The 25,802-nt window shown below is 46.0% G+C and overlaps 1 protein-coding gene across 2 annotated transcripts in view; it reads left to right on the top strand.

Moving 5' to 3' along the window:
• shisa4 (shisa family member 4) overlaps positions 1 to 25,802 on the top strand; it is a 75,294-nt gene that overhangs the window by 24,404 nt on the left and 25,088 nt on the right. Inside the window, exons 3-4 of one of the 2 annotated variants that reach the window (XM_078546904.1) lie at positions 19,588 to 19,721; positions 22,719 to 22,860. In XM_078546904.1, the coding sequence (XP_078403030.1) occupies positions 19,588 to 19,721; positions 22,719 to 22,860 (276 nt within the window). The remainder of the gene's footprint in view (positions 1 to 19,587; positions 19,722 to 22,718; positions 22,861 to 25,802) is intronic. The other variant, XM_078546905.1, reaches the window with a different exon arrangement.

Here is a 25,802-nt window from a genome sequence, read left to right as displayed (position 1 = left end):
CCTTAACAAGTCCAGGACTAATATCCTTGCAGAGAAATTTGCTACTGCTGTTGGGGAGGTTTTAACTAGCCTGTCACTTGTCAGGGATGGGAACCTGAATGGTAGTTCAAATTGGAAGGAAGTAAAGCTGGTAACAGGAAGTAGAAAAGTAGCAAACGAAATTAGAAGGCAGGTGAAACAAAAACGATCACCAATTAAGCTTAGAATGCGGAATAATGTCAAAAAGACAAAGTTAAGGGCGCTCTACCTGAATGCACGCAGCATTCGCAACAAGGTAGATGATCTAAAGGAATAGATAGAGGGTATGATCTAATTGTCATTACGGAAATGTGGCTGCAGGGTGACCAAGTCTGGGAATGTATTATTTATTCAACATTTAGGAAGGACAGGCAAAAAGGAAAAGGAGGTGTTGTTGCACTGATAAAAAGGGATTGGATCAGTGCGTAAGTAAGGGAGGATCTCAGATAGGAAGAACAAAATGTGGAATCTGTTTGAGCGGACCTGAGAAACAACAAGGGGCAGCAGACATTGGTAGGAGTTGTTTATAGGCCACCAAGCAGTAGTGGCAGTGTGGGGCATGGTATTAATCAAGAGATTAGAGAAGCATGTAGCATGGGTAATACAGTAATGATGGGTGACTTCAATCTGCATATAGACTGGCTAAGCCTAATGAGCACTAATGCTGTGGAAGACAAGTTTCTGGAGTGTGTTAGGGATAGTTTTCTAGAGCAGTATGTTGAGGAACCGACAAGAGAACAGACTATTTTAGATCTAGTATTATGTAACGAGAAAGGTCTAGAAAAATCATCTTGTTGTATAAGAACCTTTAGGGATGAGTGACCATAATATGATAGAATTTTACGTTCTGTTTGAAAGTGAGGTAATTCATCCTGAAGCCAGGGTGTTAAGTTTCAACAAAGGAAATTATGAAGGTATGAGGGGCAAATTGGCTGAGATGGATTGGGAAAATACATTAAAAGGTATGACGGTAAATGGGCAATGGATAGCCATTAAAGAATTATTACATAGTTTACAGCAACTATACATTCTTTCAAGGCATAAAAACGTGAAAAGAAAAGTCAGTCAACATGGCTAACAAAGGAAGTTAAGGATTGTATAAGATTAAAAGAAAAAGCCTATAAAGTTGCTAGAAATAGTAGTAAAACTGAGGATTAGGAGGATTTTAGGATACAGCAAAGGAGGACCAAGGGACTGATAGAGAAAGGGAGAATAGAATATGAATGTAAATTAACAAATATAAATGCAAACTAGCCATTAGCTGACTCATTCCTCAGGGCAATGCCTTGACCAATCAGGGTCAAGCTGCCTGGTTTAAAATTCAAACAATGCTTGGCTGTTAACTGTCAGTCACCGAGGTGTCAGCTGTGGCTCAGTTCATAGCACCCTCGCCTTTGAATCAGAGGGTTGTGGGTTCATGTCCCACTCCCGGAAACCAAGAACTGTGATTGTACTCAAAAAAAGAGTTGCAATCTGTGACTGTTGATAACTCGAAAAGAGTATCACTCGTGCATTCTCCATGGCAACGCCTCTACCAATCAGAGTCCACTTGCCAGCCAATCAGCACTCTCTTCTCATACAGTGTAAATTATTGTCTTTCCCTTATATTGGTATTATTGTGAAGTGTCCTGATGAGTGCAAGATGAAAAGCTTCGACATGTCTCTTCGTCAGCATTACTGAAGTTCTGCACTGCCAAACGACTAAGAAAAAACATAAAAACGGACTGTAAAAGCTTCCATAGGTATGTAAAAAGGAATCGTTTGGCTAAGACAATTGTGGGTCCATTACAGGCAGAATCAGGAGAATTTATAATGAGGAATAGAGAAATGGCAGAGAAGCTAAATGATTACTTTGTGTCTGTCTTCACTAAGGAAGATCCAAGAAATCTGCCAGAATTAGAGATCCAAGAGATTAGGGAGAATGAGGAATTGAAGGAAACGAGTATTAGTAAGAAGGTTGTATTGGAGAAATTAATGGGACCGAAGGTTGACAAGTCCCCGGCACCTGATATTCTTCTCCCCAGGGTGTTGAAAGAGATTGCTATAGAAATAGTGGATGCATTGTTGATCATCTTCCAAAATTCTATAAGATTCTGGAATGGTTCCTGCCAGGGAGAGAGAAAACAGGGAGCTATGGACCTGTTAACCTTACACCAGTAGTAGGGAAAATGCCAGAATCTATTCTAAAGGAAGTGATAAATGGGTGCTTGGATAATAATGACCTGATTGAGCATAGTCAACATGGATTTATGAATGGGAAATCATTTTTGACAAATCTGTTGGAGTTTTTTTGAGGATGTTACTAACATAATTGATAAAAGGGAGTCGGTGGACAAAGTATACTTGGATTTTCAGAAGGCTTTAGGTAAAGTCCCCCACAGGAGGTTGGTTAGCAAAATTAAAGCACATGAGATAGGAGGCAATATACTTGCATGGATTAAGGATTGGTTAACAGGCAGAAAACAGGGAATAGGAATAAACGGGTGATTCTAGTGTTGGCAGGCTGTGACTAGTGGTGTACCGCAAGGATCAGTACTTCTGCTTTTGATTTGGATGTGGGGACCAAATGTAATATTTCCAAGTTCACAGATGACACAAAGCTAGGTTGGAATGTGTTTTGTGAAGAAGATGCAAAGTGGCTTCAAAGGGATTTGGACTGACTTAGGGAGTGGGCAAAAACATGGCAGATAGAATATAATGTGTAAAAATGTGAGGCCGTCCACCTTGCTAGGAGGAACAGATGTGCAGAGTATTTTTTAAATGGTAAGAGATTAGAAAGTGTAGATGTGCAAAGGGACCTGGGTGTCCTTGTCCATAAGTCACTGAAGGCTAACATGCAGGTGCAGCAGCAATTAGAAAGGCTAATAGAATATTAGCCTTTATCGTAAGAGGATTTGTGTAGAGGAGTAATGAAATCTTGCTTCAACTGTATAGAAGCTTGGTTAGACCACACCTGAAGTACTGTGTGCAGTTTGGTCCCCTTACTTCAGAGAGGATATTATTGCCATAGAGGGAGCGCAATGAAGGTTCACCAGACTTGTTCCAGAGATAGCAGGACTGTTTTATGTGAGAGATTGGGGAAACTGGGCTTATAATCTCTAGAGTTTCGAAGAATGAGAGGTGATCTCATTGAAACCTACAAAATACTTAAAGAGATAGGCAGGGTAGATGCAGGTAAGATATTTTCTCTAGTTGAGGAGTCTAGAACCAGGGGACACAATTTGAAAATAAGGGGGAAACCACTTAGGACTGAGACGAGGAGAAATTATTTTACACAGAGGGTTGTAAATCTTTGGAATCCTGTACCCCAGAGGGTTGTGAAGTTCAGTCATTGACTATGTTTAAAGCAGAGATTAGCAGATTTCTAAATACCAATGACATAAAGGGGTATGGGGATAGAGTGGGAAAAAGGCATTGACGTGGATGATCAGCCATGATGGCATTGAATGGTGGAGCAGGCTCGATGGGCTGAATCTCTATGCTTCTATGTCCCAGTGGGGTTCCACAGTCTCAGTACTAGGTCCCCTGCATTTTATGGTATATATCAATGATTTGGACATAAATGTAGGGGGCATGATCAAGAAGTTTGCAGACGGCGCAAAAATTGGCTGTGCGTTTGATAGCAAGGAGGATAGCTGTAAACTGCAGGAAGATATCAATGGACTGGTCAGGTGGGCAGAAAAGTGGCTAATGGAATTCAACCCAGAGAAGTGTGAGGTGATGCATTTGGGGAAGTCAAACAAGGCAAAGGATTATACAATAAATGCGAGGATACTGAGAGGTGTAGAGGAAGTGAGGGACCTTAGAGTGAATGTCCACAGATCCCTGCAGGTAGCAGGACAGGTTGAGAAGGTGTTAAGAAGACATATGGAATCTTTTTGTTTATTAGCTGAGGCATAGAACATAAGAGCAGGGAGGTTATGCTGGAAATTTATAAAACATTAGTTAGGCCACAACTTGAGTGCTGTGTCACCTCATTACAGAAAGGATGGAATTACACTAGAGAGGGTACAGAGGAGATTTACAAAGAAATTGCCAGGATCGGAAAATTGCAGCTTTGAGGAAAGATTGGATAGGTTGGTGTTGTTCTCCTTGGAACAGAGGAGGCTGAGGGGAAATTTGATTGAGATGTACAAAATTGTGAGGGGCCTGGATAGAATGGATGGGAAGGGCCTATTTACCTTAGCAGAGAGGTCAGTGACTAGGGGGCATAGATTTGAAGTGTGATAGAAAGATTAGAGAGGAGATGAGGAAAAATTTCTTCACCCAGAGGGTTGTGGGGGTCTGGAGCTCACTGCCTGAAAGGGTAGTAGAGGCAGAAACCCTCAACTCATTTAAAAGGGGCCTGAATATGAACTTCAAGTGCCGTAACCTGCAGGCCTACCAACCAAATGCTGGAAAGTGGGTGGTTCACTTTTCGGCCAGTTTGACAGAATTGGCCAGGTGGCCTCTTTCTATCATTCAATGATTCTAACTCTGAGGTACAGAGGGATCTGGGTGTTCTGGTACATGAATCAAAAAAAAGTTAGTATGCAGGTACAACAAGTGATGAGAAGACAAAAGGAACACTGTTGTTTATTGCAAGGTGAATGAAATATAAAAGTAGGGAAGTTTTGCTACAGTTGTACAGGGCATTGGTAAGACCACATCTAGAGTGCTCTGTACAGTTTTGGCCTCCTTACTTAACAAAGGATATAATTGCATTAGAAGCAGTTCAGACAGGGTCACTTGACTGATTCTTGGGATGAAAGGGTTATCTTATAAGGGAAGGTCAGGTTGGGTCTGTAACTGTTGGAGTTTAGAAGAATGAAAGGTGATCTTATTGAAACGTAGAAGACCCTGAGAGGAATTGACTGGCTGTATGTTGATTGGATGTTTCCCCTGACAGGAGAGACTAGAACGAGGGGACACAATTTAAAAATAAGGGATCTCCCATTTAAGATGGAGGTGAGGAGAATTTTTTTCTCTTAGATGGTTGTTAGCCTATGTAATTCTTTTGGCCAGGGGGTGGTGGACCATTGAATATTTTAAAGGTTGATTTCGATACATTCTTGATTGACAAGGGAGTCAAAGGGTATAAGAATAGGAAGGAGAATAGAGCTGAGGCCACAATCAGATCAGCCATGATCTTATCAAATGGCAGAGCAGACTGAAGATCCGTGCTCCTATTTTGCATGCTCGTACAACCCCTATCAGGAAGGGCTTTAGCCTGGCTCCTACCTTTCCACCTTTTTAGTGTGGGTGATCCTGCCATGAATTATTATACTCACAGCATTATAACTCTCCTGGTCTCAAGAGTACAAAAGCCTTCTCCCCACCTAAGCTGTGATGCTGAGGGAAAGGGGTGAATCACTGTAAAGAACAAAGAACAAAGAAAAGTACAGCACAGGAACAGGCCCTTCGGCCCTCCAAGCCCACGCCGATCATATTGCCCGTCAACTAAAACATTTTGCACTTCCGGGGTCCGTATCCCTCTATTCCCATCCTATTCATGTATTTGTCAAGCTGCCTCTTAAACATCACTATCGTACCTGCTTCCACTACCTCCTCTGGCAATGAATTCCAGACACTCACTACCCTCTGCATAAAAAACTTGCCCTGCACATCTCCTCCGTAGTTTTCTCCTCTCACCTTAAATCTATGTCCCCTAGTAATTGACGCTTCCACCCTGGGAAAAAGCTTCTATCTACTCTGTCCATGCCGCTCATAATTTTGTAAACTTCTATCAAGTCGCCCCTCAATCTCCGTCGCTCTAGTGAGAACAATCCAAGTTTCTCCAACCTCTCCTCATAGCTAATAACCTCCAGACCAGGCATCATCCTGGTAAACCTCCTCTGCACCCTCTCCAACGCCTCCATATCCTTCTGGTAATGTGGCGACCAGAATTGCACACAATATTCCAAGTGTGGCCTAACCAAGGTTCTATACAGCTGCAGCATGACTTCCCAGCTTTTATACTCAATACCCCTGCCGATGAAGGCAAGCATGCCATTCCTGACTACCTTATCCACCTGCGTTGCCACTTTCAGTGACCTGTGGACCTGTACACCCAGATCCCTCTGCCCGTCGATGCACTTAAGGGTTCTGCCATTTACTGTATAATTCCTACCTGTATTAGACCTTCCAAAATGCATTACCTCGCATTTGTCCGGATTAAATTCCATCTGCCATTTCTCCGCCCAAGTCTCCAACCGATCTATATCCCGTTGTATCCTTTGACAATCCTCTTCACTATCTGCAACTCCTCCAATCTTAGTGTCGTCTGCAAACTTACTAATTAGCCCAGTTACATTTTCCTGCAAATCATTTACATATACTACAAACAGCAAAGGTCCCAGCCCTGATCCCTGTGGAACACCACTAGTCACAGTTCTCCATTCAGAAAAGCACCCTTCCATTGCTACCCTTTGTCTTCTATGACCAAGCCAATTCTGTATCCATCTTGCCAGCTGACCTCTGATCCTGAACCTATGTACTGTATGTGCTCTGAGTGATACCAGGTGTGGAATATTACAGCTAACACGTAAAAGAAGAGCCAGTCTGCTGTAGACAAGAGAAAGGCTTGCATTGTCATGGCACCTTTCCACAACTCAGGCTGTTCTAAAACACAGCAAGGAGCCATACCTAGCACAAAGCAAGATGGTTGTGGTTGTTGGAGGTCAATCATCTCGGCTCTAGGACATCACTGCAGGAGTTCCTCAGGGTAGTGTCCTCGGCCCAGCCATCGTCAGCTGCTTCATTAATGATCTTCCTTCCATCATAAGGTCAGAAGTGGGGATGTTCACTGATGATCGCACAATGTTTAACACCATTCGCGACTCCTCAGATACTGAAGGAGTCCATGTCCAAATGCAGCAAGGCCTGGACAATATCCAGTCTTGGGCTGACAAGTGGCAAGTAATATCCATGCCACACAAGTGCCAGGCAATGACTATCTCCAACAATAGAGGAACTAGCCATTGCCCCATGACATTCAATGACATTACCATCTCTGAATCCCCCACTATCAACATTCTGGGGGTTACAATTGACCAGAAACTGAACTGGACTAGCCATATAAATACTGTGACTACAAGAGCAGGTCAGCGGCTAGGAATCCTGCAGCAAGTAACTCACCTCCTGAGTCCCCAAAGCCTGTCCACCATCTACAAGACACAGGTCAGGAGTGTAATGGAATACTCTCCACTTGCCTGGATGAGTGCAGCTCCAACAACATTCAAGAAGCTTGACACTGTCCAGGACAAAGCAGCCCACTTGATTGGCACCCCATCTGCAAATATTCACTCCCTCCACCACCGATGAAGTGGCAACAGTGTGTACCGTCTATAGGGTGCACTGCAGGAACTCACCAAGGCTTCTTAGAGAGTACCTTCCAAACCCAGAAACGCTACCATCTAGAAGGACAATGGCAGCAGACATATGGGAACACCACCACCTGCAAGTTCCCCTCCAAGCCACTCACCATCCTGACTTGGAAATTTATTGTCGTTCCTTCACTGTCACTGGGTCAAAACCCTGGAACTCCCTACACCACATGGACTGCAGCGGTTCAAGAAGGCAGCTCACCACCACCTTCTCAAGGGCAATTAGGGATGGGCAATAAATGCTGGCCTAGCCAGCGACCTCCACACCCCAAGAATGAATAAAAAAAAGCTAATGAAATATTTTTGAAATGTTGTATTGTGGTAAGCGCAGAAGCACACAGCATGCTCCCACAAACAACAACATGACAAAATTACCAGATAATCTGTTTTTCTGATGTTGATTTAGGGATTAATGTTGACTAGGACACTGGGAATAACTCCCCTACACTTCTTCAAAATAGTGGTATGGATATTTTGCATCCACCTAAGAGGGCAAATGGGGCCTCAGTTTAATGTCTCATCCAAAAGACGGCTCTTCCAACAGTGCAGCACTCCCTCAGTATTGTAGTGGGAGTGTTAGCCTGGATTATGGGCTCAAATCTTAGAGAGCAGATTTGTCCTCTTGATCTTCAGCTGCCAAAGTGCTTTACTTGTCTTTTTTAACAGGAATAGATTTTTTCAAGATGGCTTCTGACTTGCACCTCCTTTGGGAGCTGTTTTGCTGTGAAACCTGCCTTGTAACCAGGCCTGTTTAACTGAATTTCCCTGTGTATAATAATTGTGTATCCTTCGACCCTCTTGCTCTACAGCCTCCTTAGGAAAAGAAACTCTGCATGCCCCTTCCAAAAACTCTGAGATATCTGCGCTCCTCCAATTTTAGCCAATGAGCATTCCCAATTTCAATCACTTCATCATTCATGGCCATGCCATCAGTTGCCTAGGCCCCAAGCTCTAGAATACCCACCGTGAGCCTCTCCACACCTTTGCTGCACTCCTTTAAAAAGAAACTCCTTTAAGTTACCTCTTAGATCAAGCTTTTGAGCATTGATCTAATCTGTTGTTATGTGGCTTGCAGCCAAAATAGTTTGATGTTAAAGGTGCTATGTAAATTCAAGTTGCTTCAAAATGTCTGTGTGGTCGTATACAACTGCAGCCCAAACTACTCTTAGATAATATCTGCTTCATTGCTGCAAGTCATTCCTTTTGCAGAAGGTGCCCTTCAGAAAGAGACTGGGTTTGATTTCCCTCATTCCCACCGATCCCACATGTGTTGGGATGGGACTAATGGGCGGCAGAAAGAAATTGATGTGACCCTGTTCCATTTCTCTAGGTCCTGGTAGATTCTATTTTCAGGAAGGGCTCCCAGTACTGTGCGGGCCTTCCACTGGGAGCCCAGTACTGTGCGGGCCTTCCACTTGGAGCCCAACACTCTGCGGGCCTTCCACTTGGAGCCCAACACTGTGCGGGCCTTCCGCTAGGAGCCCAACACTGTGCGGGCCTTCCGCTGGGAACCCAATACTGTGCGGGCCTTCCACTGGGAGCCCAGTACTGTGCAGACCTTCCGCTGGGAGCCCAATACTGTGCGGGTCTTCCACTGGGAGCCCAGTACTGTGCGGGCCTTCTGCTGAGAGCCCAACACTCTGTGGGCCTTCCACTTGGAGCCCAACACTGTGCGGGCCTTCCGCTAGGAGCCCAACACTGTGCGGGCCTTCCGCTGGGAGCCCAATACTGTGCAGGCCTTCCACTGGGAGCCCAATACTGTGCGGGCCTTCCAGCTGGGAGCTGAACACTGTGCGGGCCTTCCACTGGGAGCCCAACACTGTGCGGGCCTTCCACTGGGCATGCAACACCGCATGGGCCATCTGCGGGCAGCCTGACACTATGCGCCACTGGGAAGGTTTAGCCTTTTGCCCATTGTGCTGGCCTAAAGATGCAGGCCAAATAACAGGGGAAACTGATTCTACCTAAGCATTGCCCCCCTGCCATTAATAGTTAATGGGAGGGACAAGAAACTGCACAACACTCTCCGGGCCTTCCACTGGGAGCCCAACGCTGTGCGGCCCTTCCACTGGGAGCCCAACGCTGTGCGGCCCTTCCACTGGGAGCCCAATGCTGTGCGGCCCTTCCACTGGGAGCCCAAAGCTGTGCGGCCTTTCCACTGGGAGCCCAAAGCTGTGCGGCCCTTCCACTGGGAGCCCAACGCTGTGCGGCCCTTCCACTGGGAGCCCAACGCTGTGCGGCCCTTCCACTGGGAGCCCAACGCTGTGCGGCCCTTCCACTGGGAGCCCAACGCTGTGCGGCCCTTCCACTGGGAGCCCAACGCTGTGCGGCCCTTCCACTGGGAGCCCAACGCTGTGCGGTCCTTCCACTGGGAGCCCAACGCTGTGCGGCCCTTCCATTGGGAGCCCAATACTGTGCGGCCCTTCCACTGGGAGCCCAACACTGTGCGGGCCTTCCACTGGGAGCCCAATACTGTGCGGCCCTTCCACTGGGAGCCCAACACTGTGTGGCCCTTCCACTGGGAGTCCAACGCTGTGCAGCCCTTCCACTGGGAGCCCAATACTGTGTGGCTCTTCCACTGGGAGCCCAATGCTGTGTGGCCCTTCCACTTGGAGTGCGGCCCTTCCACTGGGAACCCAACGCTGTGCAGCCCTTCCATTGGGAGCCCAATACTGTGCGGCCCTTCCACTGGGAGCCCAATGCTGTGTGGCCCTTCCACTTGGAGTGCGGCCCTTCCACTGGGAGCCCAACGCTGTGCGGCCCTTCCACTGGGAGCTCAACACTGTGCGGCCCTTCCACTGGGAGCCCAACGCTGTGTGGCCCTTCCACTTGGAGTGCGGCCCTTCCACTGGGAGCCCAACGCTGTGCGGCCCTTCCACTGGGTGCCCAACGCTGTGCGGCCCTTCCACTGGGAGCTCAACACTGTGCGGCCCTTCCACTGGGAGCCCAACGCTGTGTGGCCCTTCCACTTGGAGTGCGGCCCTTCCACTGGGAGCCCAACGCTGTGCAGCCCTTCCACTGGGTGCCCAACGCTGTGCGGCCCTTCCACTGGGAGCCCAACATTGTGCGGGCCTTCCACTGGAAGCCCAACACTATACAAACTTCCCACTGGGAGTCCAAAACTGCGTGGGCACTGGACCTCCACCTGACTGTCTCAGTCAGGAAACCCAGAACGTCACTTTGATGCAGCTGTTTTTCTTGGGAGACGTAGCTAGGCCATTGACTGAAGCAAAGGAATTGCATTTATATACTGAGTGGCCAGGGCAAGACTTTTACAGCTATCTTTAGGGGGGCTTTCTGTATGAGGCCTCACCCTGTTTCTGAACTGTCTGCTGATGTGCATTATATGGAAGGAAAATCCAGGCTAACATCTCAGATGAAATGGTGGAACACAACAGAAGTACTGCAACCATTTGAATGAGTCAGCAATGGCAGTCACAGGCTGAGACTGCATAGAGGGTCTGGGTGATTTTTAAGCTGAGGTTGGTGCACTCACTTCTCTTGATTTGTACAATTGCAATTCATAGTTTAATTGTCCAATCAAAATGAACCTAGTTGGGTTGAAAGCAGTGACTATACCAATAAACCCATCATACACTCTCTCTTTATACAGCCACACCTGAATTCCAGCAACAACAAACCCTAGCACTACATGCTGGTGCATCATACCAAACAGCATGTCCCTTTGGCTGTTCGCAATAGGTATAGTACTGACTGTACTCAACCAGCCCATGCTTGCAAAACTCAGAACATAATCTCTGGTTCTGTGATTGGATAGCACTTCCTGATTAATCCTGGGTATGCTAATAATTACACTAAGAACCTATTTAAGATTATCAGCCAGGCTTGCAATGTGGCTCACTTACGTTTGCTAGAAGCTATGTATATTCATATGCAGGAACCTATCATCTGCAGGCAAAAGGAACATGTCCAGGCATTCCACCTTTTTTGAATTAAACTAAAGCTTGGAGCTCGGTAGTCCTTTGGTGCATTCTCAATGGCAACGCCTCAACCAATCAGAGTTGACTTGCAACCCATAAGCATCCTTTTCTAATGCAGTACAATGCTCCCTTTGAAATTTGGCATTCTTGTGCCTGTGCGAGACGAAAAGCTTCGACAGCATGTCTCTTTATTCATCAATACTTAATCATAACTTCCTTGGATAACAACAAATGCTGGACAATGTGCCCAGGAGACACCTGCCCTGGAAACAGTGCCAACAGGCAGGAAGTTAAGATACAGATGCCGTGTGTCCAGAAACAAAGCTACAAAGCGGGGTTGGGGGGGGTGCAAAGAGAAAATACACATTTTACAAGGAGCTGTGTATGCAATACAGTTAAACAGGACAGAAAGCTTAAGACAAGACCAGAGCAGAGATCGTGAATTAGACAATTCTACGGCTATGTTTCAGGTTCGACAGAGCCGACCAGATTGTTTAACAACGTTAATTAAAGTAGTAAGATCAAAGTTTTTTGGGGAATATGTGCCATCAAGACTGCCGGGAACCTAGCTAAGCAGAGTGTGCCATTTGGGTGACGACTGACTCCAGGGAACTCGGAAGGAGTGGAACTACTGTTGCAGGTGACTTGAGGATCATATCCATTGAGTGAGAAAAGTGAGAGAGCTGACATACTGGAGGTCAAGTTGGAAAGACAATGAGATTGCACATGATGCCACATTTGTGCGGGAAGTGATGCAAATGCTTGCAATCTTTAGATAGTGTTTGTTGTATCTGCTATTCCAACTTATAGTTCATAACCGATCATAATTTGCCGTTAATTCATGTTCAATTTATGTTGATTCTGATTCGTGTTCAAATAAGAGTTACAAAAAGTGAAATCTTTTTGGTAATTTCTTCATTTGGGGATCCTTTGGGAAGTTTGATTATTTTGGTTTATGGTTTCCCCATGGGGATTGTAACACAAAACCAATTATATTACCAGATAACTGAAATAAAAACATTGAACTGAAACCTTGTAAACATGATTATTTTTTACTTCATCTATAAAATATAAAAATAGGAAATAGTTTGAAAATGTGGGCACAGGGAATGAAACAGAAAGGTTTAAGACTTTGGGCGGAGTTGTCCCAGATTTGCACTAAGTGATTTTAAGGAGGCATTTTACCCGCCGGCTGCAATGGAGGCTTTTCACACCGTATCATCCCAAACCCGCCGCATTAATTATGCATTCCCAGGAAACACACCGTTTCCATGGCAGGCAGGCTTTCATTCGCCCTCCATGCCATCACCTTAGCGCTTCATCATGCCGGGCGCCATAGTTAAAATGTAGCCGTGCGCACACCTCTCAGAGCTTCCTGCCCACAACTACTGCAAAGAAGACATGGCCCCGAAAGGCAAAAAGACTGCCGCCCCCAAGTTTTGGTGATGTGTCCCTCGAGTGCCTTTTAGATGCAGTGGAGGTTCACCGTGATGTCCTCTACCCCCATTCTGGCTGCAGGATGAGCAGCAACCTCACCAAACTGGCTTGGGAGGCGGTGGCAGCAGTGGTCAGCGCCAACACCCTGCAAAAGAGGTCAACCACCCAGTGCCAAATGAGGATGAATGATTTCCTCTGTTCCGCCAGGGTAGGTCACTCTTCTCATCAGTCTCAACTCTCACACTCATAAACCCATCACACATCCACAGAGCCCTTACTCACTGCCAGTTCAAGGGACATCACCATCCACTCTCTCACCCATACCTTCGTTGTCTTCGTCCCGTCCATGGCACCACTCCCACCCACACGTGCCAGGCACACTTATCATCTGGCCTGGCAGGCATCCTGCTTACATTCTCTCCATCCCTATTCATGCAGGACAAGCTGGCACGCAGCAAGAGGGAGAGGCCGCAGACTGGTGGAGGAATGCCCAACATCAAGGCCCTCACAGACTTTGAAAACAAAGCGAACCAGCTGGGCGGCGACGATCTGCACCATTCCTGTGCTGACGGTGAGGTCGGCGGTGCTCAACCAAGTGAGGGTCCAGCAGTGCACCATCCGTCAGATAACCATGCTATGAGTGATGTGTTTTGTTTCACAGGCCACTGCCATGCACTAATTATCTCTCCTTGCTTTCTCAAAACAGCCAGCGGAGTCCACAATCCAGGGCCTCGCCTCAAACCTTGAAGAAACCTCAGAAGAGGAATCTGAAGTCACCCTTTTTGAAGTCCCGTCATAGAGCTCACCCACACCCTCCACCAGTGCAGAGACACACACTTCGGTGGGACCTAGCTTTAGAGTAGCCTCGGGATCACAGTTTGGTGGGCACATCTCACTTTCTGATCCACAGCAGGCAGAGGCAGGGACTTCTCAGGTGTCTGGCACTTGGAGGACTGCTGGAGGCCAGAAATCTGCTGAGTCTGAGTCAGATGACGAGCCTCTGGACTTGGTCATGTCTCAGTTGCTGGACCTGCAATGGCAAGCTCAGGAACATCAGGAAGGGATGTCCACTGCACTCCTCAGATTGCAAGGCACGATGGAGGAGTCCGTCCACCTTCAGGCTGAGGTGATAGCACCAGCATTGCAATGCACTGAGGTCAACACTGGAAGGATGGCGGTCTCTATGGAGACCTTGGTCCAGGATGTCGCTCCTGCACTGCTGCGCGGGCTGAACTTCATCACTGATGCCATAGTTGGCCTCCAACAGTGTGTACATGAGTTGGGTCTGGGGTAGCTCGATCTCACTCCAGCTTTCCCTTCTCCTCAAGGAGTCAGCCAGGGGCTTTGGGGCATGCATGGGGAGGAGGATCAGCAGCAGGTGCACACCCTAGGGCCATCCTCCCAGGTGACTGCGGGAGTATCCGGGCAATCCGAATCCCGTCTTCCTGTGACTTCAGCACTCCACAGGCCGAGGAGGGTGCCACTGCCACGCAGCAGGACCCCGAAAGCAGGCTGGGGCCCTCCAGGTCTCAGCCTTTTAGAGGATGCCCACCAAGGTCATCACAGACAGGGCGTAGCTGTCAGCTTCACCTCCGCTGTGGATCCTGGGGAGCATCAAGATGTAGCTGCTGGATTAGGAAGGTTAAGAAGATGTAGTTGCACAGCCTGGGTGTACAAACTGTTCACTATTGTCAATAAACTCCCAATAATGTCTCCCTGCCTATGGCAGGTGTCTCAGTCCAGGGCCTTTTCCCTGTGCTTTGCAGCCTTCAGACCAAAGTGATGGTTCGATCTCACATTCCCCGCACACATTACTAATGCCTACACCTCGATGGTGCTGGTCATTGCTGCCAGAATGTCGTGGGCAGACGTCACAGAGTTCTCTCATTCTCTCTGTGTACTCTCAGCACCTATAAGGTGGGGCTGGCTCCTATCTCGTCAGCATCTGTGACCAGTGACGCTGTGCACCTGAAGGGATCAGCTGCTGAAGGCTGACAAAGGATCAGGTACATTGAAAGTTTCATGGCTGTGTTTCCGTGATATGATCCTAATCACAGAACTCAAGCGAACTGCCCTCAGCCAGACAGGCGTCAGACATTCTCAGAGGCTATGTGAAGATCAATGGAGTGTCCTCACTGCATGTCGTCATCATCCTCCTGCAATTGAGCGACTAATAGGGCCTCCACCATGTCTTCATGACAGGAGCACTATCACAGAGGGTATGTGCACTGCCATAAGCAAGACTGGAGTCAGACGTTCATAGATGCAATGTGAGGATCTTATAGTGTCTCCTCACTGCATGTCATTATCATCCTCCACAAATCTGGCAGCTATGAGGGCCTCCCAAGCGCGCCTGCTTCGCCTGGCCAGTGCAAGGGCCTCATTGCTGCCATCGTCGCCTTCGAGGACCTCCTCACCCTCATCACCGCCAACGTCTTCCTCATCGAAAGAGACCTCCTGTTCCTGCATCTCCTCCTCAGCCAGCTCCTCTCCCCGTTGCAGCACCAGGTTGTAAAGGGCGCAGCAGGCGACGACGATGCGTGACACCCTCCGTGGACTGTATTGCAGGGCTCCACCAGACCGGCCCAGGCACCAGAACCGCATCTTCAGCATCCCGATGGTTTGCTTCACCAAGCTGCGAGTTGCAGCATGAGCCTTGTTATACTTTCTCTCTGCTGCAGTCTGAGGCCGCTGCACGAGTGTCATCAGCCACGCCCTCTGTGGGTAGCCCTTGTCCCCAAGGAGCCAACCCTGCAGCATCTGTGGACTCTGGAAGACTGCAGGGATTTGTGACTGAGAATGTAGGAGTCGTGCACATTCCCTGGAAACCGTGTGCAGACCTGCAGGATGTGGTTCTGGTGGTCACACACAAGCTGCACATTCACCGAATGGAATCCCTTGCAGTTGACATAGTTGACTGTGTGTTGCGATGGAGATATGAGCGCCACATGAGTGCAGTCAATGGCACTCTGCACCTGTGAGAAACCTGAGATCTGGGCAAATCAAATTGCTCTTGCATCCTGACTCTCGTGGTCCCAGGCAAAATGCACCAAGTTGTGTGCCCTCGCGAAGATGGCATCTGTGACCTCATGGATGCATTATGGGTGGAGGCTTGTGATATCCCACAGAGGTCACCTGTGGAGCCCTGAAAGGAGCCACTGGCATAGAAATTGAGCATCGCAGTCACTTTCATGGCCACTGGCAGTATTACCCTCCATGTCCGCTATGGCACCAAATCCTGCAGTAGCTGGCAGATGTGACCGACCCATGCCCTAGACATGCGCAGTCTTCGACAACACTAGTTGTCAGTCATCTGCAGCAAAGGCGACGTCTATAGACCTGGGTGTAGTTAGGCGTCGACCAGCAACGGCTCGCTGTGGCTCTTCTGTGGTGCGTATGGGTGCCCCAGCCACCTCTTATAGAGGGTGCTGCTCCTCCCTCTGCGCAGCCAGGCACCTCAGTTGCTCTTCTCTCCGTCACCTTCGCTCTCTGTACACCACGTGGCATACAGCTAGTTCACCAGGCTCCATGATCCTGATGCACTCCTGCTGCAGGATGAAATAGAGAGACGCGTGGGTTAGCATGAGTGCACTAAGAACCTGTCTTGGTTAAATCTGAAGGCCCCTTTACACATCCTAGAGAGTGTTGGCCACCACTTGGACGGCCTGAGATTAATGTGCTGCTTGGCTGCCTGAAACTCCACCTTCCTATGCCCCACTTCACCTGACCAATTGGCGGCAGCCTTGCCCATTGGACTGCCTGCTGTGCTCTCAACTCAGGCACAGGCATTCCCCTAACGTGCAGTGTAAAGCTGCACTGTTAGCTTGAACCATGGGGTAACGTGGTCCAAACTGGGATGATGATTTTGCAAGGAGCTGTGAGCACCTCCACCAGTGACTGCTCCATGGCCAGCTTTAGCAAGGAGATTGTACAATGTGCCCAGTCGTTCAGCTGTTCTGCAGTCCACTAAAACGCTCAATAGTTTGCAGGCTGTGCCAGAAGGGTGAAAAGCTCTGAAGCACTTGGCGACACTTTGATGCCTCTGCATTGCTTGAGTGGGCAGATAAGCTAGAGGCCCGACTCCAATCACATCAATGTGGCGACGCCTAAACTGTCTCAGCTGCAGAGGAATGGTCACTTTATACAAGGTGTCCCTAATGCATGGCCGTTTCCCTCGCCCACCCACCCCACCCCATACGTGCTTGTGCGCTACCTTCAACCACAAGGCAGCCTTTGTTCCTCCTCCCTCCCCGCCCCCCCCACCAATCCCCACCAACCCACCAAGTAGCCTCAACCACAGGGCAGCCTTTGCTCCCCTCCCACAAAGTCACCTCAACCGCAGGGCAGCCTTTGCCCCACCTTATAGCGCCTTAACCTTGAAGTCCAACAGGCTTACTGTGCACTCACCTCCGAGTTCCCCTCAAAGTGCAGCTTGCCAAGTGCGCGCCTTTTAAATGCTGATGTGAAACAGGTCGGCGTGATTAGGGCGGATGGATCCAGTGGCCAGGGGAATGAGCCTGGCGGGCTGGCCTTATAATGATGTGCATTACAATGAGGTTCCTAAAGTCTGCTGGGAGGAAACGCGGCCCGCCATCGATGGGCTGAGCGAGTGATTGCAAACTGGTTTCACGGTGTGGTGAAACTGATTTTTGGTTTTCTTGCCATATTGTCCGCTTACACCACCGAATGGTGAGGCATACACTTGAACCCCAATATTAACATAGAAGCAAGAAGAGAGTTGGGGGTATGGCAGCAGATGGTTGCATGGAAGATGGTGGGATGCATAGGAATGTCTAATTTCAACGTGGAGACCCAATTATCATCATATTCTGGGTTTTGAGTCTCCAGAATTCACTAGTGGGGGTGATGCACCCTCGCATGATGTAATTGCACTTCACCTATTTAAAGGCTGAATGGTGAAATTTGGCGGAACTAGGTGAACTGTACAAGTGAATTAGAAGTAGAAATGGAATCAGGGAAGCCAAAGGTTGCTTCCCACTTTAATGAGGCACCCTTGATGTACTGCTGGGTGGAGTGAGGGCGAGGAAGGCGGTCATAACCTTGATAATGCAAAGAAAAGAATCTGCTGCTGTAACAAAGAAGACAGTTGGAGGTGACTGAAGAGGAGTATGGTGATCCATACCTGGGTCCAGTGCAGAAAGTGATTTAATGACCTAATCAGCTCAAGAAAGGTGAGCACGATTGCAGATACACCTACATCTTATAGTGCATACTCCATCTCTTTACCCTGCTAATCAAGCATATTCCATCATATCACTCCACATAACCATTTATGCTTCAGCAGCATCCATTGTTCTCCTTCAATATATATCCTCACTTTCTCTTTCTTCATTCATCACTGCTACTCACCCCAATCCCTATGTAACCTGCCAAGACCTCAGTCAGCTCCCTCAATTCTTAACACAGTCCTCACTTGCACGCCAATGACATTTGGGATACACCTGCCTGGCCCACATCGAATACATGCATACATTATATGCACACATGCCTTACAGACATTTATAAGTCTACCGTGCCCCTGGCAGGAGTAAAGAGAGAAACTACAAGTGAAAGGGAGAGAACTGGAGCTGGGCCACCCCAGATCATCCAATTAACAACTGCAGAGCCAGAAGCCCTGAACATCAGAGACGGTGGGACTCGGGCTTACTCAACTGACAAATTCTCTGGACCTGACGGTTTCAATCCTAGGAGTCTAAAAGAGGTGGCTGTAGAGGTAACGAATACACTGGTTGTGATCTTTCAAAATTCCCTAGATTCTGGAATGGCCCCAGGAGATTGGAAGGTATCAAATGTAACTCCTCTATTCAAGAAAGGAGAGAGAGAAAAACAGAACGATAGACCAGTTAACCTAACATCAGCTGTCAGGAAAATGCTGGAATCTATTATTATGGAAGTAGTAACAGGACAATTAGAAAGTCACAATATGATGAGGGAGAATCGACGTGGATTTATGTACGGAAAAACGTGCTTGACAAGTCTGTTAGAGTTTTTTGAGGATGTAGCTAATAGAGTAGATAAAAGGGAACCAGTGGATGTGATATATTTGGAATTTCAGAAAGCATTTGATGAGGTGACACATAAAAGGTTGTTGCACAAGATAAGGGCCCATGGAGATGGGGCAATATATTATAGAGGATTGACTAAAGGACAGAAAACACGTCACTTTCAGGTTGGCAGGCTGTAAGTGGGTATCACAAGGATCAGTGCTGATGCCCCAGCTATTTTACAATGTATATTAGTAGCTTAGATGAAGGGATCGAGTGTAACTAACCAAGTTTGCTGAAATTACAAAGCTGGCTGGAAGGGTAAGCTGATATGAGGGCACAAAAAGGATGCAAAGAGATGTAAGCAGGTTAATTGAGTAGGCAATAAGGTGGCACATGGAATATAATATGGGGAAATCTGAGTTTATTTACTTTGGTAGAAAAGATATAAAAGCAGAATATTTTTTAAAATTATGAACAAGTATCAAACGGTGCTCAAAGGGATTTTTAAAATTATTCAAGGGAATTAAGGGATATGGGGATGGGAATATGGTGTTGAGGTCAAAGAACAGCCATGATTCATTAAATGGTAGAGCAGACTAATGGTCGAATGGCCTACTTCTGTTCCTAATTCTTATGTTACTTACTTCTGTGCAGTTGGTACTGGTCTTGTGTTAGTTGACCCTCCCACCTCATTCCTTGGAGAAGAATGTGCTCAGAAAATAACTTGTGTAGTTAAGACCAAGTGTAACGTAATTGGTTGTGTGTGTTTGAATGCTATCAGTACTTGACACTAGAATTCCTGCTTTTATTTTTAATTAGCTCTACCACTGTTGCTGGAATCGCCTCTGCTATCCTTCTATTTATTGTTATCGTTGGGATTCTCGTTTGTTGTTTCTTATGCTCCTGCTGCTACCTGTACCGACGACGACACCAGATGAGGCTACCCTTCACAGGTCAGTAAACCAGTCAGAATATCTCATATGCAGGTCAGTGAGCCAATCCAAATATACCCTTCACAGGTCACTAAGCCAATCAGAATATCCCATGCGCAGGTCAGTGAGCCAATCTAACATACCTTTCACAAGTCAACGAGCCAATCAGACTATACCTTCACAGTTCAGTCAATCAATCAGACCATTATGAAAACAGAAAACCATTTCCTCAGAACATCAGGTCACCAACCTGAAACATTAACTCTGTTTCTTTTCCATGGATGCTGCCAGACCTGCTGAGTATTTCCAGCACCTGCAGTATATTGATCTTGTAGTCAATCAGATCTATCCTTCACAAGTCAGTAAGCCCATCAGAATATATCATTTGCTGGTCTAGTGTGCACAGAAATAGGAGGATAGTGTAGATGAATGTGAGACTGCAGAAATGGAGCAGGAGGTGGGGGGAGGCTATAGATTCCTGCGGCATTAGGACTGGTTTTGTGAGAGATGGGACCTGTACAAGCCAGACAGGTTGCAGCATAACAGAGCCAGGACCGTTTTCATGGTGGAAGGTTTGTTAGTGTTGTTGGGGAGAGTTTACGCTAGCTTGGTTAGTGGATGGGAATCTAAGCATAGATTTTTTTCTTATTCTTTCACGGGATGTAGGGATTGCTGGCTAGGCAAGCATTTATTACCCATCCCTAATTGCGCTTGAGAAGGTGGTGGTGAGCTGCCTTTTGAACCGCTGCAGCCCATGAATTCAGGAAGAAGAGAAGCAAAGCTGCAAATGGAAAGCAGGAAATTAGTACGTGAGAAGGCATTTGATTTAATAAGGTGCCACATCAAAGGTAATTGCAGAAAATAAAAGCTCATGGTGTAGTGGGTAACATATTGGTATGGATAGAAGATTGGCTGGCTAACAGGAAGCAGAGAGTTGGCATAAATGGGTCTTTTTCTGGTTGGCAAGATGTGACGAGTGGTGTGCCACAGGGGTCAGCAGTGCTGGGACCTCAATGTTTTACAATTTATATAAATGACTTGGATGAAGGGACCGAAGGAATGGTTGCTAAATTTGCCGATGACACAAAGATAGGTAGGAAAGTAAATTGTGAAGAGAGATAGGTTAAGCGAGTGGGCAAGATCTGGCAAATGGAGTAGAATGTGGCCAAATGTGAAATTGTCCATCTTGGCAGGAAGAATAAAAAAGCTTATTGTCTAAATGGTGAGAGGTTGCAGAGCTCTGAGATTCAGAGGGATCTGGGTGTCCTAGTGCATGAATCACAAAAGATTAGCAGGTACAGCAAGTAATGAGAAAAGCTAATAGAATGTTATTGTTTATTGTGAGGGGAGTTGAATACATAAGTAAGGAGGTTATGCTTCAGTTGTACAGGGCACTGGTGAGCTTTGTGTACAGCCCAGGTCTCCTTATTTAAGAAAAGATGTAAATGCATTAGAAGCAGTTCAGAGAAGGTTTACCAGACTAATATCTGGAATGGGTGTGTTGCCTTATGATGAAAGATCCTGGGTGGTCTCGAGAGGGCGAATGCGGCGAGGATATTTCCTCTTGTGGGAGAATCTAGAACTAGGGGTCAATGTTTAAAAATAAGGGGTTGCTCATTTAAGACAGAGATGAGGAGAACTTTTTTCTGAGGGTACTGAGTCTTTGGAACACTCTTCCTCAAAAGGCGGTGGTAGTAGAGTCTTTGAATATTTTTAAGGCAGAGCTAGATAGATTCTTGATTAACAAGGTTGTGAAAGGTTATCGGAGTTGAGGTTAAAATCAGATCAGCCATGATCTTATTGAATGCAGGGGCAGGCTCGAGAGGCCGAGCAGCCTACTCCTCCTAATTCATATGGTCGCACGTAAGAAAACAAATGCTAGAAAATAAGCAAAAACGGAGCCGTTCAGTGATTAGCAGTATATAATTTAATGAAAGGAGTCTAGTGAATAAGGCAGACAAGCTGAAGGCACAGATAGACACATAGCTGTTACTGAAACATGGCTTAAAGAAGGGCCGGAATAACAGCTCAACATTCCTGGTTCCAGGTTTTCAGAGAGGGGTGGGAGGGGAATAATAAGGAGTGGTGGGGCGTTCGTATAGTTGATTAAGGAAATAACAACATCTGTGAGGAAGGGTGATATGGTAGAAGGAGCATAAAATTAAGCCATATGGGTTAACTTGAGGAACAAAGAAGGGGCATTGCTGGGAATGTTCTATAGACCCCCATACATTCAGAGGGAGATAGAGGAGCAAATGTGTATGCAAATTGCTGAGAAGTGCAAAAACAATAGGGACAGTGATGGTAGGGGATTTCATTTACCCTAATATTAATTGGGATAAATTCAGAGTGTTGCCAATATTTGGTTTCATAATTTATATGTTTTAGAAAATAACTTTTAGTTTTAGGAATTGAATATAAATGTAAGATAACTGGAAACATCTGATTGAGAAAAGGATGTTAAAAACAATCTTGAAGTGCAATTCAAATAGGTCTAGGGTAATTACAGTTAAAAGGGTAACCTGTGTTTATTTAATAAGGTCAGAGGTAGAAGGGAGAAAACTTAAACAATGAATGACCAATCTGCTGGCTTGTTTTTAAAGCTGGCCAGTGAATCACAAAGCTGCCCAAAGGTCTTTCCCATTCTTAGCAACTGAGTTTCTGAGAAGGGGAACTGACTACAGAGTTGTGATTAGAGGAACAGCGAGTGCAGGAGAGACAGAATTGTCTTCCAATCACATATTCTGCCCCTCCCACGCTTGCTGTTCTTGCTCCTCTGATCACGGATTCCCCCTTTCCCACTTTTGCTGCTGCTCCTCTAATCAAAGATTCTGTATCTGGAGGAGCAGTAAAAATGGCAGAGAGGGAATCTATAATTGGAGGAGCTGGAACAGCAAGCATGGGAGAGACAGAATCTGTGATTAGAAGAGCAGATCCGTGCCTCCTGCATTTGCTGCTCCTCTAATCACAACTCTGGCCAGTCCCAGGAGACTTTCATCTTGTCCTCTCCCACTGTAGGCACCGATGGAGATGGCTGGAGCAAGGACCTTGCTGTCCCACTCTCGGTCCCCTGCTGCTGGGGAACCTTACTCTTGTTCTGCAGCAGTCTCACAATTGGCAGCCACGGCGAAGTACTCATCCCAGTGTGGAGGACCATCAGGTACTTTTCTTGGACCTCTTGTTATTGTTGAAGAAACTCTCCAGGTGGACTGAGCACTTGGGAGTACCTGCATTGTGCTGTCATTTGAACTATCAGTTATTGAATAAGTTATCAGTGACTTTGGTAATTATTCTAATTAGTATTTAGGTTTCAGCTTCCTCTTTCTCCTCTGAATATTGATCAGACATTTGGTTTATGAGTGAGACTTAGGTAAAACTAAAGTCATTATTCACATAAGGATCAAATTGTTTTTACAGTCTGCCAATACCACCAGCCTAGAGGATCTACATGTTAGGAGTTAGCAGCATTAGAACAATATAAAAGTGGCTTCAAAATAAGAATCTATAAACATTCTCCACTTACTTGCAAGTGAAGTTTAACAGCTTCTTTCATCAATATTTCCTGTGCCCTGTCTATTGCATTGCTGGTTAGTGATTCCCTTTGTTGTGTAGATTTGCTTCATAGAATCATCCTGGAGAAAATTATAGTCTTTAATTACAAATGCAGCATGCTCTGCCTTTTTGTTTCCCTGTGTGTGTGTGTTTGTGCACGTATGTGTGCTTGTTTGTTAATGCAAGGTCCCTGATACGTAACCAAACAGGTCACATGGGGGGGTGGGGGATGGAATTGGTGGGGGGAGCATAAGGCTGAAGGTTCGCCTAGGGCGCCTAGTACTCTTACGCTAATCCTGGAGAGGCCCTTATGAGCTAGGGGTATTCCTGATTTTTAATTTACGAAGCAAGAATGCAGTGATGCCTAAGCTTGAGCAGAGAAATCCACAGTAATGAGGCTTTAAAGGAATGTTGGCGGGTTGCTTAGCCAAAAGCTAATGAAAGGATCCCCATGAAACCATATCCATTGGAGAATAGTTGGAACACTGAGGAGAAATTAAAGTGAATTCTGGAGAGATATACATACTTGGTCTAATTCCAGAAGGAGAAGTGAATGAGCTCTCAAGATCTCATAATGCATGAGGAAACTCTTGGGTGGAATTAAAAAGGAACAGGATTTAAATCTAAATCTGACAAACTATAGTGCTGAGTTAATAGTGCTTGGGAGATCGTAACAAGTGTGAAAGGTATAGAGAGCGGAGAATTTTCCTCACCTCCGTCTTAAATGGGAACCCCTTATTTTTAAACTGTGTGTCTGGTTCTAGGTACCCCATGAGGGGAAACATCTACCCTGTCAACCCCGCTCAGAATCTTATGCTTCAATAAGATTACCCCTTATTCTTCTAAACTTCAACTCCATTAGGCTCAACCTGCTCAATCTTTCCTCTGAAAACAATTCTCTCATCCCAGAAATCAGCCTAGTGAACTTTCTTTGAACTGCTTCCAATGCAAGTATGTCTCTTCTTAAGTAAGCTCACCAAAACTATACATTGTGCTCTTGATGTCGTCTCACCAATGCCCTGTGCAGTTGGAGCAAGACTTCCCTACTTTTATACTCCATCCACCTTGCAATAAAGGCCAACTATAGACCTTCCTAATTACTTGCTGTCAAATACACTACATTTACTGGTTCCCCTCTATCCACCCTGCTAGTTACATCCTCAAAGAACTCTAATAAATTTGTTAAACACGATTTCCCTTTCACAAAACCGTGTTGACTCTGCTTGATTGTATTATGATTTTCTAAATGCCCTGCTACTACCCCTTTAATAATGGATTCTAGCATTTCTCAATGACAGGAGTTTAGACAGGCTAACTGGCCTATAGTTTTCTGCTTTCTGTCTCCTTCCTTTCTTGATTAGAGGTGTTACAATTGTGATTTTCCAATCCTCTAGGGCCTTTCCAGAATCTAGGGAATTTTGGAAGATCACAACCAATGTATCCATTATCTCTGCAGCCACTTCCTTTAAGACCCTAGGATGAAAGCCACCAGGTCCAGGGGACTTGTCAACCTTTAGTTCTAATAGTTTTCCCAGTACGTTTTCCTGAGTGATTGTGATTGTTTTAAGTTTCTCCCTTTTACCTCATAATTTTCAAGTATTCCTCATTTCCCATTATTAATTCCTCAGTCTCATGCTCTAAAGACACTCATTAGATACTCTTTTTTCCTTTCTATATAGTTCTAGAAGCTTTTACAGACAGTTTTTATATTTCTTTCTAATTTTCTCCCATACTCCAATTTCTCCCTCTTTGTTATTCTTTTAGTCATTCCTTGCTGGCTTCTAAAATTTTCCCAATCTTCAGGCCTACCACTAATCTTGTCAGCAATATACGCCTTTTCTTTCAATTTAATACCAGCCTTAACTTCCTTAGTTAGCCACATATGGTGCATCCTTCTTGTAGAGTCTTTCTATTTCACTGGAATACATTTTTGTTGAGCATTGTGAAATTTCTGCTTAAATATCTGCCACTGCTTCTCTACCGTCTTCCTTTTTAACCTATTTACTCAGCCCACTTTAGCCAACTGTGTCTTCATACCCTTGTAATTACCTTTATTTAAGTTTAAGACAGTAATTATAGACCCACATTTCTCACTTTCAAACTGAATGTGAAAATCTATGATGTTATAATCACTTTTGACTGGAGGATCCTTTACTCTGAGGTCTCAATTAATCCTGTCTCGTTACACATAACCAGGTTGAAAATAGCTTGTTCCTTACTGGGTTCCAGAATATACTGTTCTAAGAAACTGTCCTGAATGCATTCTATGAACTCATCTTCCAGGCTACCTTTGCCATTTTGATCTGTCCAATCGATTTGCAGATTAAAGTTACCCACAACTATTGCAGTACCTTTCTTGAAAGCCCCTATTAGTTTTTAATGCGTACTCTGAGCGACTGTGTAGTACTGTTAGGGGGCCTATAAACTACTCCCACCAGTGACTTCTTTCCTTTGATATTTCTTATCTCTACCCAAACTGATTCTACGTTTTGATCCTCTAAACCAAGATCATTTCTCACAGAATCACAGAATTGTTACAGCAGAGGAAGA

The sequence above is a fragment of the Cetorhinus maximus genome, chromosome 8, assembly GCF_964194155.1.
Source record: "Cetorhinus maximus chromosome 8, sCetMax3.hap1.1, whole genome shotgun sequence".
NCBI classification, from domain to species: Eukaryota; Metazoa; Chordata; class Chondrichthyes; order Lamniformes; family Cetorhinidae; genus Cetorhinus; species Cetorhinus maximus.
Note: the sequence above shows the minus strand (reverse complement) of the source record. Positions and strands in the feature narration are given on the sequence as shown.